We start from the raw sequence: 20,438 nt of genomic DNA, 5'->3' as shown, positions 1-20,438 counted from the left end.
GAAGGGGGGTAATGTTATAGGCTGAGCCCTATAGTAAGGCTATGCCTTATAACAAGGCTGTGCCTTATACATTAAAAGCCTTGTACATCAAAACCAACACTAATAGAGATACTCCTATATCGTATAGAACATTCGAGCGTTAGGTATCAAGGAGAACATTTAAGTATTGGGCATTAAGGAATTAGGATAACGTTGTAGAACCTTCTAGGAAGGAACAGTTAGGGTTATACATTCGCGGACTAGCTATAGCTACTCTTTGCTCTTCAGCTTTAGATGGTCTTTTATCGGTCTAGTATAGTTGTAAATAACACTTGCTTGAACCCTTAGATAGAGCGAACTTACTAACACCTAAAGAGGGTTTTTCTCTATACGACAGTTTCTCCCTCTCACTTCCTAGATAGCCCCTAGCCTCGTAGACCTATTTGGGAGCTAGATAGGCATAATAAATTATTATTATTAATATTATTATTATTATTATTATTATTATTATTATTATTATTATTATTATTATTATTATTATTATTATTATTATTATTATTATTATTATTAATATTATTATTATTATTATTATTATTATTATTATTATTATTATTATTATTATTATTATTATTATTATTATTATTATTATTATTATTATTATTATTATTATTATTATTATTATTATTATTATTATTATTATTATTATTATTATTATTATTATTATTATTATTATTATTATTATTATTATTATTATTATTATTATTATTATTATTATTATTATTATTATTATTATTATTATTATTATTTGATTATCTCTAAAGTTAGAAGTTAGATACTATATAAGCTAGTAGAGTATATCGAGCTACTTCTTATTAGATAGCGTAGCTAAGGCTATATCCTTTCTAAACTAATCGTGAATTACCCTACTCGGCTATTACTTATGTAGGTAAAGGCTACTACTTACTATAGTAATATTACTATAGGTTTTACAATTAATATCGTTAGTACTACTATTAGTATATAAGTATATAGATAGATATGTTCAATTATAGTCTAATAAGGCCCTAAGGGCCATTGTTAGGGCGAGGGCCTGGCTTGGAACTAAGAGCGGAACTGAGATGCAGATACGAAGTGCAAGTACAAAGGGTATAGTATAGTAGCTGTACAGAACGAAAGACAGAGGGCCTAACTATAACTCGGGGTACTGTAGGAGATATACTCGTAGCGAGGGCACCGTGCTAGGGCTGTATACACTCGGGGGCACCGTGCCGTTAGGGCTGTAGTCAACCGTTAGGGCTGTGGTCAACTGTTAGGGCTGTGGTCAACTGTTAGGGCTGTGTTCCCTGCTAGCTTCTCGGCATTTATGTGTTAGTCTTGACATTCACTTCGGGCCTCCCTCGGCGTAGAAGGCTTCTTAGCCCCTGCGTTCTGTGCCTTCTGGGAAGAGACCGTGACAGCCATGTAGACTCGACTATAGAAAGAAGAAAAACCACTATCTAACATATAGGTATCCTCCGGCACGCATTGTACATTCAGAGCTTGGTGAATTCTTAACAATCAACTCTGAATGAATTGACATACCCCTTGCCCCAATCATCATGAGCAAGGCAGCCGTAGGTGTGTGGGTCAACCCACCCAGACATTCCAATCAGTTCGTGCTGGCATGCATTGTCGTCATAGATTTTTGCCGTGCAGTCCGTACCTCGGTTGTCGAAGTGCATGTCGATTGACCGACCACTTGGACTGATGGACTTGCAACCGGAAGTCCAGCCGGGTCGCTCGTGACCAAAGTCCTGTGTGGTTATCTGACTACCTTTTCGACAACCGATGTTACTGTAGATCGTCAAATAATGGCCCAATGCGGCTGGGACAACAACCGCGAGAACAAATGTGAGATGCATCCTCGAAGATTTGTCGGTAAAGTGTTCTTCAAGTTTGTCAAATTCCTTGGGTTTCGCAAGTGGATTTTCGCGAGGCTGTCACAGCAAGTTGTCGCCGAAGATTCTTCGAAGTGTTAATCGATGTCGGTTCCAAAAGATGATCGTCTTGAAGTACTTGCCAGGCTTGGAACAAGGTGGTGAAAGAGGCTGAGCGTTTGTATCGATGCTTTGAAGGCGAGACGTGAATCGTCGAGTTGAAGTCCGATAGTTGTTGTCGGGCGAAAGTGGTTCCTATATAGATCGTGTACCTACTCCAATGCTGAAGATTCAACGTTCCTTTATACCCTACGATAGGTATCCATCTCGCGGTCGAGAGTATTCTTAGGGGTTCGAGACCATTTGTGAGGCGCCAGGATGAAGCACAGGGTTGATGCACGGATTACAGGGTGTTAGGAAATTACTACCAAGGTTAGGGCATCGAGATTCTTATCAACTAAGTAGTCCGAGGTACAGGGTGCTACTATACCTCACGATAGCACCTGTAAGGTGTCAAGCGTAGAAGAAACGTAGTGTTTTATACACCTCAAGTTTAGACTTCTAGACCCTATATCCTTATACTATTCGATATCTAGTAGACTATCGAGGGTTATAAGGTTTTTGTTAGTGTTGGTTTTAGTATTACTAGTAGCGATATAAATATACTATGTTAGTTTAAATATATACGCCCTCTTTTATAGTACTTTTATAAAGTTATAACTATCTATATTAAGGTCGAGTATATTGATTATAATTATAGTAGTTTCTCTAAATGCTTAACTATTATAGGGCGATCTGCTCTATAATAATTGTTTCCTTATAAGTACGTACTAGATATAGCCTACTATAGAGTTTTTATAACCTCTATATTTATACTTTACTCTATTAGGCTATTACTATATTTATTCTCGAGATTTTACTACTACCCTATCTTATTAAATATATTATCTACCTCTCTATATAGCTTGTAGACGCGACTTTACTAAGTTTAAGAAGGGTTAGATATAGGTACTATATAAACATACTTACTGGCTATTATAGTATATTATAAATACTCTCTAGATAAATAAAGGCTCTATATCTATAGTTATCTTAAGGCTTAAAAAGGAAGTTGTAATAGGGTCTTAAACAATAAAGAAGAGAGGCCTATAACATTAAAGTATATATAGATATATATAATATATATAAGGTATAATATAAGCTTGCTACTATATTAGTAGTAACCTAGATACCTATATTAATATTAACCTATATACTTAATTACCTTTTAATATACGACCTATAATTAATATCTTCAAAAGGAGGCGTCTTATTAATAGAGCTACTACTAATACTATTAGTCGTCGTATATAATATAATTAAATTACTACTCTTAAAGAGATTAAGTATAATTACTAGATAGTAAAAGCTACATTTATAAAGAAGGACTTTATATAATATAGAATATATATAAGCTGTTCTTAACTAAGAAGTAGAAGGAGGTATAGCTTTAATAGATATAAGCGTATATTAGATAACTTAGAGTAATAGGTAATAGGCTCGAGTTCTATAGATAGATAAAGCCTCTTTTAGGTATAGCCTATTTAGATAGGTCTATATTACTCGAAGGGAGGATAAGGTCTATTAGAATAACTATCTTACTATACGCCTTCGAAAATTCTTAGCCTATATAATATAGAGCTATATCTTAGTAGATAGCTATAGAGAGCTCTATATATTTAACTAGAGCTTAGTAGATAGTAATATCTATAGAGGCTATATTATCCCTCTTATCGATAAGGCTATATAGTATTAGAGATATAGTATAGTGATACTATAGGACTATATTATTATATAGAATAATGCCTTAATCTATAAGGCTAAGGTAATAATATAGCTATTTAAGTAGAAGGACCTATATCTTATATAGTAGCCTACTAACTCGCTAGATCTTAATCTGATTAAGAACCTATAGAGCCTTATTAAGTATAGAGTAGGGCTTTATTTTCCTATAATATGAGATAAGGTAATAGATATAGTTAAGTACGAATAGGCCTAGCTATTAAGTAGTAATATCTTATATATCTACTAGTCTATACAAGAGCGCTATTAAGTAGTAATAGACAATAATAGAGGCTATACTAGGTAGTAAGCTACGCTAAGTAGTGGATATATAGCCTAATAGAGTAAAGTATAAATATAGGGGTTGTAAAAACTCTATAGTAGGCTATAGCTAGTACGTACTTGTAAGGAAACGATTATTATAGAGTAAATCGCGCTACAACCGTCAAGTCTCTATAGTGATCCTGCCACTGTAGAGTTTACCGCCCCGTAATCTACCCAATCTTAGGAGTTCCACCCAGGCCCCCCTCTTCCGTTTCCACTTAGCGACCGACCTGGACTTGTTAGAGGGAAATGAACGTTGCAGGGCAGATTCCCCTACTACGGTCAAGTCTTACATTCATATCATCGTACCACGACCGAGCTCGCATGATGACTCATTGCTGGGCACTGTCCTCGACAACTAGGATGCCGTGATTCCCTCTTCTGCTCGAGCGCGCAGCCGGCGCATCGCGTGATCCAGAGTGAGCGCTCACTGCGTGCCGCTCTCACGCGATGGTTGAACCACTTCTCAGGCCCTGTCCTTTTTACCTTGCTCGAAGAGCGGGTCAAACTGCGCCCCGGGCGGCTGCGGGCGGCTGCGAGCGGCAGCGAGAGCGCGTGCGTTTTGCATTTTGAAATTCTCCCGGCAAAGTTTCGGAGCAAGTCTTCCGGCAGGCAAACCTTGACACTTCCCCGAGCACCACTTCGCCGACCGAGCACCACCTATAGCCGATGACCAATAACTTACGTAGCTCACTATAATTGCGCCCGTACCGTACCCTTGGCATCAATATCTAGAGGCTCCACATGGCCATTGTTACTATTATCGAATGAGGCTAAGAAAACAGTAGTATAGACAGTCCTAGATGTTAGTTAGCTATTTACTTAGGGCCTAGAGGGTTACGCCCTACTGCCCTGTATCCACGTAGTGCTATATAGGCTAGCTTATATTAATCTTGCTATCGTTATAGGTGAAGTTAATATTACTACTACTACTACTGCTACTACTACTCCTACTCTTTATACTAACCTTACTACTACTACTATACCTACTATAGGTATTAGTACTATACTACATTATAGCATAGCGATCTCACTAGTTGTATCGATAAATATACTATCTACTACTATAGTAATTAGTATTATTCTAGCTAAGTATATTATTATTACTACTTAGCTAATATTACCTAGTATTAATAGTATTCTACCTACTATCTTATATGCTCTTCCTTACCTTACTATTGCTACCTTTTACGAGCCTTTATATTATTAAGCTTATACTAAAGGATATCGATCTCTATAGGCTCTTTTAGAGGTACTAGTTATAAGGACTCCTAGTAAAGATTATAATACTTATAACTAGATAAATAACAAGTAGGACTATATATATAGTTAGCTTTCTAGTAAGAGTACTACTATATATAATGCTTACTAGTACTATACTTGTAGTACTTAAATACTATCTTCTATAATTAAGTAAGTAATATACTAGACTCTTAGATAAAGTTAGTAGATATTAGTATAACGTGCTTTACTACCGAGCGGGCTATACTACCGAGCGGACCACTTTTGCCAAGAACTGTACTACTTCTACAGATATAGCTATACAACTACTATTATACCGTATATTGTCTTCAAACGAGGCCAAACTGACCTTAGCTGTCTAGGCCACGAAACGAGACGCGACAATTACGAATCGACTTGCTATAAAGGTATACGACGCGTCTCGAACTATACTAGGGTATCGATTGAATAGACGACCTCCTCGGGGTGACTACGAGCCTAATTCGAAGAAGCTTATAGAGCTAGAAGAGAGGGTGATACTTGAGTATATACTCGAGCTAGATCTTAGAGGTTTCCCGCTATTAAAGGCTAGTATACGAGTAATAGCCGATTTATTACTATAAGAGAAGGGTCTTAAGCCCGCTAGTCTTAATTAGACAGACAGGTTCATTAGGCGGTATCGTGAGCTAAAGGTTTATATAACACGTAGATACAATCGTTAGCGAGCCCTAATAGAAGATCTAGACGTTATCGAGGAGTGGTTCTTACTTATACGTAATATAAAGGAGAAGTATAGTATCCTTAACTAGGACACCTACAACTTCGACAAGACAGGGTTTATAATAGGTGTCATTACGTCTTAGAGCGTCGTTACGGGTTCAGAAAGGCGTAGTAGAAAGAGGAAGGTCGTTTAATAGGGCAATAGAGAGGGAGTAGAGAGATGGCGTTTTAGATAGCTCTTATACAAAGCGAGATTAGTAAGCTACGCAAGTCTAACGAGGCCCTTATATAGCGGAAAGCACGAAAGCGCAAGTACATTTAGTCTAGAGGGTCTCTAACCTTCGATAAGGCGTCGCAATTGATACCTCTAGAGGATACTAGGAGGTAGGAAGTGAGTAGAGAGTCGCTAGATAGTGTTTGGCTAGTACTAAGGCTACGACGCTATAAGCGATATAGCGAGTCGAAGCATAACGTACGTACCTATCAAGTAGACTCGCTAGATAGCGAAGAATCTAAAGAGGAATTGTCCTCCTAGTAACGATTCTGTAGGATGTCGTCGTGTTAAGATACCGTCGCAATTAAAGTGGAAGTAGTATAGTTCTTAGCAAAAGTAGCCCGCTCGGTAGTATAGCCCGCTCGGTAGTGAAGTACGTTATCTATCTTCTACCTCTTTAATATAGTAGCTATATTAAGGTCGTCTAATTTATAGGTAGTTAGTACCCTCTTTGTTATATATAGAGTCGCGTTACTAGTTATAGGCTTGTAGTTACTAAAGTAGATAGTAGGCTCTTATATATATATAGTAAGGTTATACTACTTAAGCTCTCTTAACTTATTAAAGTCGATAAACTAGTAGTTATTAAAGTAGTAAGATAGTAGTACTACTAACTATTGTCTACCTATCTCGAGTAACTTTATAATTATATAAAGATATAGATAGCTCTAGTTTAATATAATATAGTCGTTATAGCTATACTACTTATAGCTATAGCTATAAGTAGGATACTTAATCTCATTACTAGCGTTATCTATACTATAATTACTATATAGTAGATGTTTAGCTCGTACCTATAGCTTCCTTACCTTAAGTAGACAGTAGTTACTAATACAACAATCTATGCTTTACTAGAAGTAACTAATAAGTAGCTTCTTAATATACTTCAAGTTATTAGTAAGATCGCGAGTCCTACAAGTATAACCTTACTTCTACTATATTAGTATAGCTTCAAATAGAGTAAAAATATTATAATGGCTACTATAATTTAACTACTCCTTAATACGTCTATAATAGGCTTTAACTTAAGAGGTTGTCTTCTTACTATAGTACTTTACTTTATTAGTCTAGTAGTATACTATCTATATCTTAAAGCGCTACTAGTTCTAATCAAGATAGTCCTTAAACATTAGATATACTTAATCGAGCTTTGCTATATTATTATTAAACTTAGCTTTAGTCTAGCTATAGATAGTATAAGTAAACAACTTTAAGAATTAAGTAGTAGATAGACTATTACTCTAAGCTCTATCCTTCTTAATTGTTGAGAACATATAGGCCGTAGGACAAGTATATAGGTGTAAGTGTATTATGCGACTAGATCACGTGACTAGGGTTTGCTAGCCTATAGGCTAGCAAACATCCGGACACCTAGTATCTACCTACACTAACACTAGCGATACTATATGTAGATATACGCTATCCTATTAGGTCCTTCTTCGTCTTTTATATAATCCGCCGTCTTCTACTACTACGTAACTCGTACCTATTTAATAGGTTATAAGCCCGAGTTAGTAACTCGGTGTTTCACCCTCGACAAAGTCGTATTAGAGTTATTCCTCTTTAGAACAAAAGGAAGGCAGACTAGAGGCCGCACCCGCCTTGTATAGGAAGCTATAGCCGTGCTATAGGTGTATATAAGACATAAAAGAGCCTAGTAAGGTACTATTAGACTCCGAGTTAGGGAGCCTATACTAATACCTTAGACAAGTAGGCGAGCTTACTAAGAAGAGTCGCTCTCCGGACATCGCATTCGTATTGACTAACTGTTCATTCTAAGAGAGCCGTAGTGTCTTAGAAACCCCCTCTACTAAGAGAGTTACGCTATAGTGTCTTAGTACTAATACGATCCTTACCGACCGACTTTCCTCCTCTTCCCGGCGGATAGCCATCCTCTCTACTATTAACCTCGCGTTCGGTTTATCCCACTTCGATCCGATCGCGTACGACCGAATACATCCTTTTACCTAAGGGTAGCCAACCTGTCCCCTAACTTACAAAAAATAGAGAACGAGACTAGGTTTATAAGAAAGAGAGTAGCACCTCTTCTAACAAGAGAGAACCACGAAATATAGTTCAAGCTGATAAGAATACACCTAGTATTAAAGCAGGTTGACTAGGTCCTCGAAGACATTATTACAGACATTCCCGCTACACCCCTATCTATAGCGACACCCTCTATATTATCGGAGTCATCCCTTCCTTTAGATTAAGCGATAAGGAAGGCATCGTATAAACAGCACAATGTAACGGCCCTATATAAGATGTATATCTGTCTGTCGGCAGATGACTAAGAGATAATATACGAGATCCGGTATACAAAGGAGTTATAGGAATGGGCTAAAGCTAAATATAAGAGAAGACTTCTCGCTACTAGAAGAAGTTTGCATTAGTAATACACCAATTTCGTGATAACAGAGGACTAGTCTATAGATAACGCCTAGTAGGAGCTTAGCTTAATTGTAAGGAGGGCTGTTTTAATCTCGCCTTAGTTCTAAGACATTAAGACTAAGGACAGAAAGATCTAGTAACTCTTAGTAGCTCTACTATACTCATTTGGCCTAATTCGCGATGCAATTGATGCCTAGGTGAATCTCTTACTACAAGACATTCTTGCAATTCTTAGGGAGAAGCAAGAATCAATGATTTATTAAGGGATAGCCATGTTCGCTAAGAAGGGTTTCTAGGGCAAGCTTACGTGCCATCTCTACAATAGTGACCATTTTATGAGCAAGTGCCCACACCTTTCTACAGCTCAGCAGGCTGTTAGGAACAAGGACAAACTAGCTAGGGTTACCTACCCTGCTAAGAGACAACCGTCACCACCTCGTAGGAGGTCATCATCACTAAACCTTCGTGATGTCCTCAAGGTGATGACGGACCTTGCAAAGCAGATGAAGGAGAGCCGCAAGCTAAAGGCCTCCTCTAGTAAGCCTATAAGGGTCTATACGACCTAGGAAGACGTATCAGACTCTGAGATACCATTAGAAGATGATGATGTTGATAAGGTTGCCCATTCCACTGTAGAAGCCAAAGGCAAGTATCCCTCGTCCGAGTGGTTGCTTGACTCTTATACATCATTATATATAACTGACTAAGATTCACGATTTAGGACACTAAAGCCTCTTCAAAAGAGGAAGTGGATCAAGGTTAGGGGTAGCTATTTACAAGCTATATATATAGGAAGTGTAGTAATAGGTAGTCCTTCTAGAAAGCAAATTGTTTCAGAAAATGTCCTAATTGTTCCTAGCCTTAGAGTTAGTCTTGTTTCGTAGAATCAGTTTAGCTAATAGTTTGCTATCTAACTACCCAGTTTCACCCTAAAATCCTTGTCTAGTAAACCCGTTGTCTAGACCAAACTTCGAGGAGGAGTACCGTTTATCTACTCGATCTCGGAAATTCTTAAGCTATAGCATACTAGTATACTCTCTTAAGAACGTAACGGTACCGCTATAGCTAATACTAAGTCCGAAGATCAGTAGGAGCTATAGTATAGAAGATATACACACCTTAGCAAGGGACTGCTAAGAAACCTATATAGAGTCACTAACAAGAAAGATCCTATTCCTATTCCTTCTAAACACCAGAATTATAAGGTCTGCTCCCTTATAAACATAAGGAAGTTCAAAGGACCTACTATAGAGAGGAAAGGGGAGAGGCTGGCCCTTATCTCAATTGACATCTATAGGCCTTTTTAGGGCGTAGTCTCTAGGCTAGGATACAAATATTAGCTTAAGATTATAGACAACTTCTCTAGGAAGAAGTGGGTAATCCCTTTGAAGGCTAGGAGCGACGCTCCTATAGCCCTGCGGGATTAGAAGGTCTAGGCAGAACAGTAGTCAAGGTTCTTTCTGTCTACGATCCGTAGTGATAGTATAAAGGAAATTCTCGTCTTACTAAAAGAGTAGGAGAAGGAGTTTAGCACTTAGATAGACACAACTAATGCCTATAACTCTCTTTTAAATAGACCTGTAGAAAGGTCAATTCAAGCCTCTAAGAACATAGTCCGGGCTATACTTAAAGACTCTAGTATACTAGTTAAGTTCTAGCTAGAAGCTTTGTAAGCACAGACTATAATCAGAAACAGACTGCCTAATAGTCTGATTATTAATAGTATTGCTCTTTTACTAGAAGAAGCCTTTACTAGCTAAGTACTGTTAGTCGACTATTTCCGCGTCTAGGGATGTAAAGCTATAGTCTATATAGACCTAAGAGCCTAACCTGAAGGCTTAAGGAGAGACAAGTTAATAAACCGAGAAAAAGAAGCCGTGTTTATAGGCTACTTAGAAAACACTATAAAACAATAGCTATTCTAGGATCCCGATATAAAAGCTATAAAAGCGTATAGTCACGTCGACTAGTTTAAGAATAAGAAGAGGGAGATATAGATCTTGGTATTACCTTTACTAACTAGCCGAGTCGAGCGCTATAGCGCAATCCTATTAGGAGGAAGCCCTTTAGGGCGAAATTTTCCGATAGGAGATTATTAGAGATACCGTTACGAAGGCTAGGAGAAAATATTAAGGCGGTTTCAATACTATCGAAGGCGGATAACGGTAGATCTATACAGAACCTACCTAAGTCATCAACACTATAGTAACCGCTATTTGTATAACTTCCCCCTCCTCTAAAGGACATTAGGGAATACCAGAAGTTTAGAGATTAGGGTACTCTAATAAAAGAAAAAGAAGATGTCGTTCAATTCGACCTATCCAAACACCTAGCGCCACCTTAGGTTATAGGCAACAAGAGGTCAAGGGGGGACGGAGATGATAACTCTAAAGAGTATAAGGCTAAACACTATAAGGCTCTTATCGCCTAGATGTTCTATCTAGACCCTATAATAAGCTAGGTAGAGGAGATTCTAAACGACGTAGAAGAACATACATTTGCTGCTATTAGGCAGGCTATAGCCTATTAGCAGGAAGTGCTAATCCTAAAGTCCTATAAGGTAGCCGTAGGAGACCCCAAATAGGGATATATATAGAGAGAGGCAATTGAGAACGAACTTATTACCTTAGTAAGCAACAACACCTAGGAAGCAGTTGTACCGCCAAAGGGTACGAATCTAATTACTTCTAGGTAGGTCTTTGATATAAAAAGAATGATTAGTAGAGCTATTAAGAAGTTCAAGGCAAGACTAGTTACAAGAGGGTTTTTATAGAAATATAGGGTTGACTTCGAAGAGACCTTTATACCTACTATTAGACATAATACTCTCCGAGTATTCATAGTAGTAGTGTGTGAGAGAGATCTCGAGATGCACCTAGTAGATATAAATAATGCTTTTACCTAAAGTAGCCTTCTTAAAGACATCTATATAATCCCACCCCTAGGAGTTAAAGCACCTCTAAATATAGTGTTTAAGGTCCTACAAAGCCTTTATAGGCTTAAGTAAGCAGCTAGAGACTAGAACAAGCTCTGTGTTACAAAGCTAGAGAAGTGTTAAGATGTAGCATCTCAAAGGGAGTCAACAATCAGGAAGTGATCTGGCAGCCTAAGGCATCCACGATGACTCAGCTTGTAGGGAGATACCTTCTCTCCCCTTTAGCTTAGATAGACATCCAACACAATCAACATATTGGTTCCTGATATATTGCTGCATGCTCGTGCTATTAGTCAGTTGAAGATTGATCTCTTACTCCACTCCGCTGCCATCCACCCGTACCTGTTCAACAGGTTATGAGCCCGGGTTTGTGCAGGAATAAGAGCAACCTATATCAGTACAGGTTACTTGTATCCCTTGCTATCGTAGCAGAAAACATCTAGGAATCAGAAGTCTACCCCGTCTATCCTATCAAGGAGCTTAGTTCGATACTAAGTGATAGGTAACCCAGACAAGGACTCTGTGCGGCTTACTCAAAGCCAATACCTTGAAGATACTCTGTAGGCAGAACTGCATCGAGATACTATCAAGAAGGACTTCAAGTAAGTCATTTGAAGCTCTGCTAGGAGAGACAGACCTGTGTCCTAGCCCCGAGACCTCACACCGCTCCTTCTTTACTTTACCAAGCAGGCCTTGGTATCCACACCTACGAACTTTCCCATTCTACACCAGAAGCCTCAGCAGGATCTCAGCCACCACCTTGGAACATACACACCTTGTTTCATTACATCCAATTTATTATGGATTCATACCAAGAGAAGACAGAGGAGAAGGGAGGCAAAATCCCAATTCTTGGGAGGGACAATTAGAAGAGATGGTTCAACCTTCAGAGATACAAGATGGAGAGCCAATCAGCATTCTTTGCAATTGATGACCTAATGGAAGTGTCTTTTGACAACATCAAGGGCAAGACTCTGAAACTCCAAGAAGAGGCTACAACCAAAGAGATCCTCAATACGCCAACATGGACAAGACACAATGCAGTATGCAACTTCAGTATCCTTAGTAGGATCACAGAAGAAGATGAATTTGAGCTTGAGGGCTTATGTGAATCTGGAAGAGCTGCTGAGAAGTGGGTGTATCTCTGGAACAAGTATAGCCAGGTGCTACCAACCCATGCACATGAGCTCACAAAGCAATTTGTGACCTTTGAGATGAGTGAAGAGTTCACCATCAGATCTGCATGGACACACCTGGTTTCTCTTGGAAAAAGGATTGCTGATGTTGACCCAGAGGGTCAGCATTACAGGAAAGCTGATGTGAGGATGACCCAGCTCTTAAGCTCACTGCCACCTGACTACCATGTAGCCAGGGATACTATCATGGCTCAGCCAAAGATGGATCATGAAAGGACCTTAAAGATCCTTGAAGCTCAAGAAGCCAGGTTGGATCCCTCTAAGGCTGAGTATGGCATGGCAGCCACCTGGGTCAAGCCCTCAGGTCTAGCAAGACCACTCTCCTGCCTTCTCTGTGAGAAGGATCATCTGATCAAGGACTGCCCTAGTTTGCCTGAGGCAAGAAAGGTCCTTAGATCTCATTCCCAACCACCATCTTCCCAGAATACAACACATGTCAAGAAGAAGAGAACTCCACCACCCACTTCAAGGAGGACACCAAGAGAGAAGTCCTCTATGGAAGAACTTAAGAAAATGGTGAAGAAACTCAGCTCTGACATGCTGTCACTCCAGAAGAACCAGGCCCAGTCTTATACCTCTAAAGCAAAGAAGACTGGAAAAGGTTTCTCCGCCCAAGAGTCACCATGCAGCTCATCCCCAGAGACAATGTCTGATGATGATGAGTATGATGAAGTGGCTCACTCAACTGCAGAAGTCCAAGGCAAGTTCCCCTCGTCAGAGTGGTTACTTGACTCCTGTGCTTCATCCCATATGACTGACCAAAGCTGCCTCTTTAGATCTATGACTCCCTTGACAAGGAAGAAATGGATCAAAGTGGGAGGTGGGTTTTTATTGGCCACTCATATTGGGAATGCAGAGATGAGTGGGAGAGCTGGCAGAAAAGTTGTTTTGGAAGATGTCCTGCTTGTACCCAAGCTAGGAGTGAACCTGGTTTCATGGAACCAGTTTAGCAAGCAGTTTGGTGTGCAACCTCCATCATTTTCTCTTGTTTCCCCCTCTGGTGAGACTGTTGTCCAGACAAAGCTCCTTGGGGGGGTTCCATTCATTGATGAGATTTCTCCTCTCCTACAAGAACGGGCACATTACTCATCATGTGCACCACCAATGGAGAATGCCTTTGTGACTGCTCAATCAGAGACCGACCTGAAGCAGTGGGAGCTTTGGCATAGAAGATTTGCGCACTTTGGGAAGAATTTGCTCCAGAATCTTCACAAGGTAACAGACTTGAAAGAACCCATTCCTATCCCTAAGGATGGCTTTCACCAGTGCAGAGTATGCTCAATAGCAAAGATGAAGAAGTACAAAGGCAAAGTTACAGAGAGAAGACCTGAAAGACTTGCCCTTGTATCTATTGACATATGTGGCCCACTACCAATCTCAAGACTAGGATTCAAATACTGGCTTGAGATTGTTGACAACTTCTCTAGGAAGAAGTGGACCTTTCCTCTTAGGAAAAGAGAAGATGCTCCAGTTGCTCTCCAGAACTGGAAGATCAAACCAGAGAGGAAATCATCAGCGCAGCTGAAAGCAGTAAGACTTGACAATGCAAAAGAACTTATTGCATTAGTGAAGCAGTGGGAGAAGGATTTGGGGATTGGGCTCGAGCCGACTGAGGCATACAACTCTCTACAGAATGGACCAGTTGAGAGGTCAATACAAACCTCAGAGGACTCTATAAGGGCAATGCTTGAAGAGGCTAAAATGCCGGTTGAATTTTGGCCTGAAGCACTAGAGGCCCAAACTTATATGAGGAACAAACTGCCAAATGGCCCAGATTACGATAGGTTCAAGGTTTCACCAGATGAGGCTTTTGATGGTATCAAACCGACCATCAACCATTTGAAAGTTTGGGGATGCAAAGCTGTTGTCTATATGGACACAAGATCCCAACCTCAATGGGCAAGAAGTGACAAGCTAATGAATAGGGGTAAAGAAGCAGTGTTTATTGGGTATGTTGAAAACACAGCTAAAGCCTGGCTCTTTTGGGAACCAGACATGAGAGCTGTTAAACAACACACACATGCAGACTTCTTTGAGGACCAGCCTGGAGGTGATATGGGTCTCAATGTTCCAACATTGAATCTACCAAGCAGTGCACCAGCTAGGAAGCCCTTAGGAAGGCCGAGGAAGAACGTATCCTTAGGACAATCTACCTACCATTCAGGCGTCCATCAGAGCCCCCCCGAAATAGATCAGCCAATTGAGAGCCCTAAAGTCGCTCAGCCGAGAAAGCTGTTTGTGCAACTTCCCCAGCCTCCGGAGAACGTAGGGGAATTTCAGAAAATCGATCAGCCAATTGAGAGAAGCTCCCTAGATCCCCAGGAAATAGACGTTACTAGGTCACAAGTGACGGTCCCTAAATCATCCCTTGGAAAGAGAAAGGCTGACTATGATGTTGAGGGCTATGACATGAAACAGAAAGCCCCAAGATCCATGGTCCCTAAGCCCGAACTAACCACTGAAGTGGGAGAAGCAATGGACCTCTCAGAGAACCTTGCTGCTTTTCACCAAGCTTTCTTTGCAGCCATGCAATCAGTGGACAGTTCAATACCATGGGATAGCGAATTCCTGGAAGAAGTTGAGGAAATGGCCTTTGCAGCAACTGTAGAAGCCATTGCATACAAGCAAGAGGTCCCAATTCCAAAATCCTACAAGGATGCTGTGAATGACAAGAAATGGGGACATCTTTGGAAGGAAGCAATCCAAAAGGAACTAGATGCTCTACAGAGTAACAACACCTGGGAAAATTCTGTTCCACCAAAAGGAGCAAATCTGGTTACATCAAGATGGGTCTTTGATATTAAGAGAAGCATTAGTGGAGCTATTGAAAAGTTCAAGGCTAGACTAGTTGCAAGGGGCTTCTCACAGAAGTTTGGTGTTGACTTTATGGAGACATTTGCACCTACAGTAAGACAGGGCACCCTTAGGGTGTTTATGGCTATTGTGTGTAAGAAGGATCTTCATCTTCACCAAGTGGATGTGAACAATGCATTCACAGAAAGCACCCTCCATGAAGACATCTTCATGTTACCACCACCAGGAGTTGAGCTTCCACCAAACATGGTGTTCAAAATCCTCAAAAGCTTGTATGGACTTAAGCAAGCAGCTAGAGATTGGAATCAACTCTGTGTGTCAAAGCTCAGAGAGATTGGATTCACACAGTCAGAAGTGGATCCATGCCTACTTATCCATAAGAAGAGGGAGATCATAATCCTTATACATGTGGATGACATTCCAATTGCTGCACCAAAGTTGACAGATGTTCTCTGGTTCAAAAGAGAACTTGGCAAGATCTTCAAGATCAAAGATCTAGGTGAACCTGAAAAGATCCTTGGCATGAGAGTCACAAGGGACAGGAAGAGAGGAATCCTGAAACTTGACCAAGGACACTTTGTTAGGGACAGCCTAGCCAAGATGGGAATGAACCATGAGAAGGCAGCACCTACACACTCACCCATGGACAGCTATGAGGCCCTCAAACCTTCAAGCCACATAGATGAGAGGTGTGACAAGGCAGAGTACCAGAGTATTAATGGTACTTGGATGTGGCCAGCAACAATCACAAGGCCAGACATTGCTTTTGCCCTAGGAAGGATGAGCTCATTTGTGAGTGACCCATCCACCTACCACATGAAGGCTTTGAAGAAGATCACTAGGTACCTAAGATCATACCCTGATCTAGGACTTCAGTTCTCAAAGTCTGGAAAAGGACACCTTATTGGATACTGTGATTCTGATTATGCAATGGACAAAGCAGACAGAGTCTCAATCCTTGGGTATGTCTTCTTCCTCTGTGGGGCACCAGTTTCTTGGATGAGCAAGAAGCAAAAGTCTGTAGCAACATCCACAATGGAGGCTGAATACATGGCTATGAATGCATGTGCGAAGCAGTCCCAATTCCTAGCTTCACTGCTAAGGGAAATGGATTGTCCAGAGTTAGTGGGAGACTGTTCCCATCAACCAAGAATCACTGGAAACCAGGAGACTGTATCAAATTTGAGACCAGTCCAATTAAGAGGTGACAATCAAGCTGCCCTCACCCTAGTGAAAGATGCACATGTTCATGACAAGTCGAAGCACATTGACATTGCCTATAACGCTGTTAGGAAACTTTGGTGGAGGAGGCTTATTGCTGTTGAGTACACCCCAACCTCTGAGATGGTTGCAGACGGGTTTACAAAACCAAAGACTGGTCCACACTTCCAGAGGTTTGTAAGCCAGCTGAACCTGTCATAAAAAGGTCCAAGTACTATTGACAGGAAGTGAGCAGACTGTAACCTCCCATACGAGATGAGTGGGAGTGTTAAGATGTAGCATCTCAAAGGGAGTCAACAATCAGGAAGTGATCTGGCAGCCTGAGGCATCCACGATGACTCAGCTTGTAGGGAGATACCTTCTCTCCCCTTTAGCTTAGATAGACATCCAACACAATCAACATATTGGTTCCTGATATATTGCTGCATGCTCGTGCTATTAGTCAGTTGAAGATTGATCTCTTACTCCACTCCGCTGCCATCCACCCGTACCTGTTCAACAAGAAGATTAGATTTACCTAGTCCTAGGTAGATCTATGCCTACTTATCTATACGGATAGAGACCTTATAGTCCTTACCTATATAGATGACATACCTATTGTAGCTCCGAAGCTATTAGATGTTTAGTGGTTTAAGGCTAAGCTTGGAAAAGTGTTTAAGATTAAAGATCTTAGTAAACCTACGGAGATCCTTAGAATAAGGATTACAAGAGATAGGTCCTAAGGCACTTTTAAGCTTAATCAAGGACACTATATCCACGCTAACTTAGCCAAGATAAATATAGCTAGAGAGAAGGCTACGCTAACCTACTTACCTATAGAGAGCTACGAGTATTTAGTGCCTACGGTACCTATAGATAAGAGGTGTAACAAACAGGATTACTAGAGCTACAATAGTACCTAGATATAGCTAATAATAATGACAAGGCTAGACTTAGCATTCCCCCTTAGAAGAATTAGCTTATTTGTTACTGATCCCTCGTAGTAGCATATAAAGGCTTTAAAGAAGCTCTCCCGATACCTACGGTCGTACCTAGACCTAGGTCTTATATATAGAAAGGGAGGGGGCAATCTCTAGGGATACTCGGACTCTGACTACGCTATAGACAAAGTGGATAGGGTCTTAATTCTAGGATACGTGTAGTTCCTTTATAGATCACCTGTGTCCTAGATAAGTAGGAAGCAGAAGTCTATTATAACATCAATAATAGAAGCTAAGTTTATAGCTATAAACGTAGCCGTAAAGTAGTCATAATTTCTTGCTACTGTCCTTAGGGAAATGGGGTGCCTAGAACTGGTGGGAAAGAGCTCTTTCCAGCCGAGTATAAGGGCAAGCAAGGGCACTATTGACGAGCTAAGGCCAGTCAAGCTTATAGGTGACAACTAAGCCGCTTTGACACTTGTCAAAGATGCCTATATACATGAAAGGTCAAAGCATATTGATGTTACATATAACTATGTCAGACATCTCTGGTAGTAGAAGAAGATTGCAGTGGACTACTACTATACAAAGGACATAGCTGCTAATGGGTTAACAAAGCCCCTTAATGGCCAGCAGTTCTAAAACTTTATAAGGCAGCTCTAGCTTACGTAAAGGGATTGTAGGAGACTATGTGGCCTAAGTAGGAGTGTTAAGAACATATAGGCCGTAGGACAAGTATGTAGGTATAGGTGTGTTATATAACTAGATCACGTGACTAGGGTTTGCTAGCCTATAGGCTAGCAAACATCCGGACACCTAGTATCTACCTATACTAATACCGGCGATACTGTATATAGATACACGCTATCCTATTAGGTCCTTCTTCGTCTTTCGTATGATCCGCCGTCTTCTACTACTACGTAACTCGTACCTATTTAACAGACATTGATATAGACTTAGACTTATAAACTAGACAAATATATTAAGTATACTATAGTATAACGTACGAAAGTCGAGAGATATAGTTATAGCTAGTATACCACTTTATATTATCAGTCGTATTAACAAAATGCTATCTTTTTCGTATAGGACTTGAAGTTCTATGCCCTCCGTAAGCTCTAAACTATCTAGAGCTACCGTAAGCCAAAGTAGACCCGAAGACGCTATATAGAGAGTAATAGAATAGTAACCTGTCTGCTCGTACTCCGGAGATTATAAGTTTCTCTTACGCTATAGTATAGTATATAACCATTAAAGAATTTTTGGCGACAGCTTAGGTTGTGGTGGATTAACTATAGTAAGACTAGTGAAGTAACTTATATAGAGACGAAAGATTATTATCTTGTATATAGAATACTTGGCCTCTCTAGAGTCCGAGGCGCGCCTTAGGGAAAGCCGGCGGAACTTCGGTCACATATCTTAGCTAATTGAAGGCATTTCCTAGTATCACGTGATAAAGACATCCGACTTCCCGATGTCGCGTTCTCCAAGCGCGTCAGAACATCCTCTATACTAGCTTCTATATCACGATGCGACACCATAACATGGCCTCACAGTGCTGTAAAATCAGCTTAGATCTCCCTACGGTACTAGATACTAATCACCTCGAAGCCCCTACGGTCGAAATCGAGGCTACGAGTGCGTCTGCCACCATCAACTACACGCTAGGAAAGAGGAAGTCGGATTTACTAGAGGAGCCCGAATGGACGCGTTTTCCGGCCTACTCCTACCCGATTGGCGACAAGGTCACTGTCTCATAGATGTGGCTTCACGACTAGCGACTCGAAGACAAGAACAGCAAGGAGTGCTAGTTCTATAAGAGGTGTCATACTGCGAGTAGAAAGGAGAAGGGCATCTATCGCACCGATCGAAGCACAAGCTCTGCTAGTGTCCGTATAAAGCTTGCGCACCATCTATCTTCAAAGGCGACGCGACACTAGTAGCCACAATCATACGGCGTCTCTCTCTAGCTGCAATAATGCCCCCCTCTGGTTACGTACGAGCAGAGTCCTGTCTCCGGGAGAACACTCTGTCTGTAACCAGCGGTCTCCTATATAGACGAGCGGCAGTTTATCTGCTCCACGTGGCCAAGATACAGGGAGTTTCAAGCTTCTGCCGGACGTCTTACAGCTTAGCGATCTATAGCCTTGGCTGTTTGCCTAGACTTAATACCCATTCCAAAGACGCGATGTGCGTGTATCTGAGTTTTCTTCATCTTCCCCTGGCTCATCGTCGTCATTGTCGCCATCGTCATTGCTCTCGTCATCGTCATCGCCATCCTCATTGTCATAACTCTGATCGAGTCTAGAATTTCTCTCCGGCAAGGCCGCAGCTCTTCGGGATGAGGACGGTACTAGAGCTCCCTCCAGCTTTCGGTTCTCGAGATAAATGCCTTCGTTACTACCACGAAGAACAACTAGTTCGCCTTTCGGTTTTGGTGGAAAGCCTCTCACGTTAGCCTGCTCGTAATGCGCCTGCTTCATTCTATAACCTTTGGCGTCTAGGAAGCTGCGTAGGAGCTGAACGATATGCTCTATTGTACCATCGGGATCACGAGCCACAATTGCCCAAGTTGTCGTAGAGGCCGGGAATTCGCTTAAATATCTTTGTAGTAGCTCTGCAACCCGGGTCAATATACTGTTATAGTGTGCGATGCTCCCTGTACGGCGCTGCTTAAGTGTCGTTCCAACCCAGTCCTTAGTCTTT

At 40.7% G+C, this 20,438-nt stretch overlaps 2 protein-coding genes across 2 annotated transcripts; both read right to left on the bottom strand.

Moving 5' to 3' along the window:
- Nucleotides 1-1,529: 1,529 nt before the first annotated feature.
- CLAFUR5_12426 (Ecp7) lies at nt 1,530-1,880 on the bottom strand (the record flags this gene model as incomplete). Its single annotated transcript, XM_047911574.1, has 1 exon — nt 1,530-1,880. The coding sequence occupies one exon, from the start codon at nt 1,878-1,880 to the stop codon at nt 1,530-1,532; it is 351 nt and encodes a 116-aa protein (XP_047767345.1).
- An 18,017-nt stretch (nt 1,881-19,897) lies between these two features.
- On the bottom strand, nt 19,898-20,215 carry CLAFUR5_12425 (uncharacterized protein; the record flags this gene model as incomplete). Its single annotated transcript, XM_047911573.1, has 1 exon — nt 19,898-20,215. One exon carries the CDS (start codon nt 20,213-20,215, stop codon nt 19,898-19,900), a length of 318 nt encoding a protein of 105 aa, XP_047767346.1.
- Nucleotides 20,216-20,438: the final 223 nt, after the last annotated feature.

The sequence above is a fragment of the Fulvia fulva genome, chromosome 10, assembly GCF_020509005.1.
Source record: "Fulvia fulva chromosome 10, complete sequence".
Classification (NCBI taxonomy): domain Eukaryota; kingdom Fungi; phylum Ascomycota; class Dothideomycetes; order Mycosphaerellales; family Mycosphaerellaceae; genus Fulvia; species Fulvia fulva.
The sequence above is the reverse complement of the archived record's forward strand: the minus strand, read 5'-3'. Positions and strand labels throughout refer to the sequence as shown.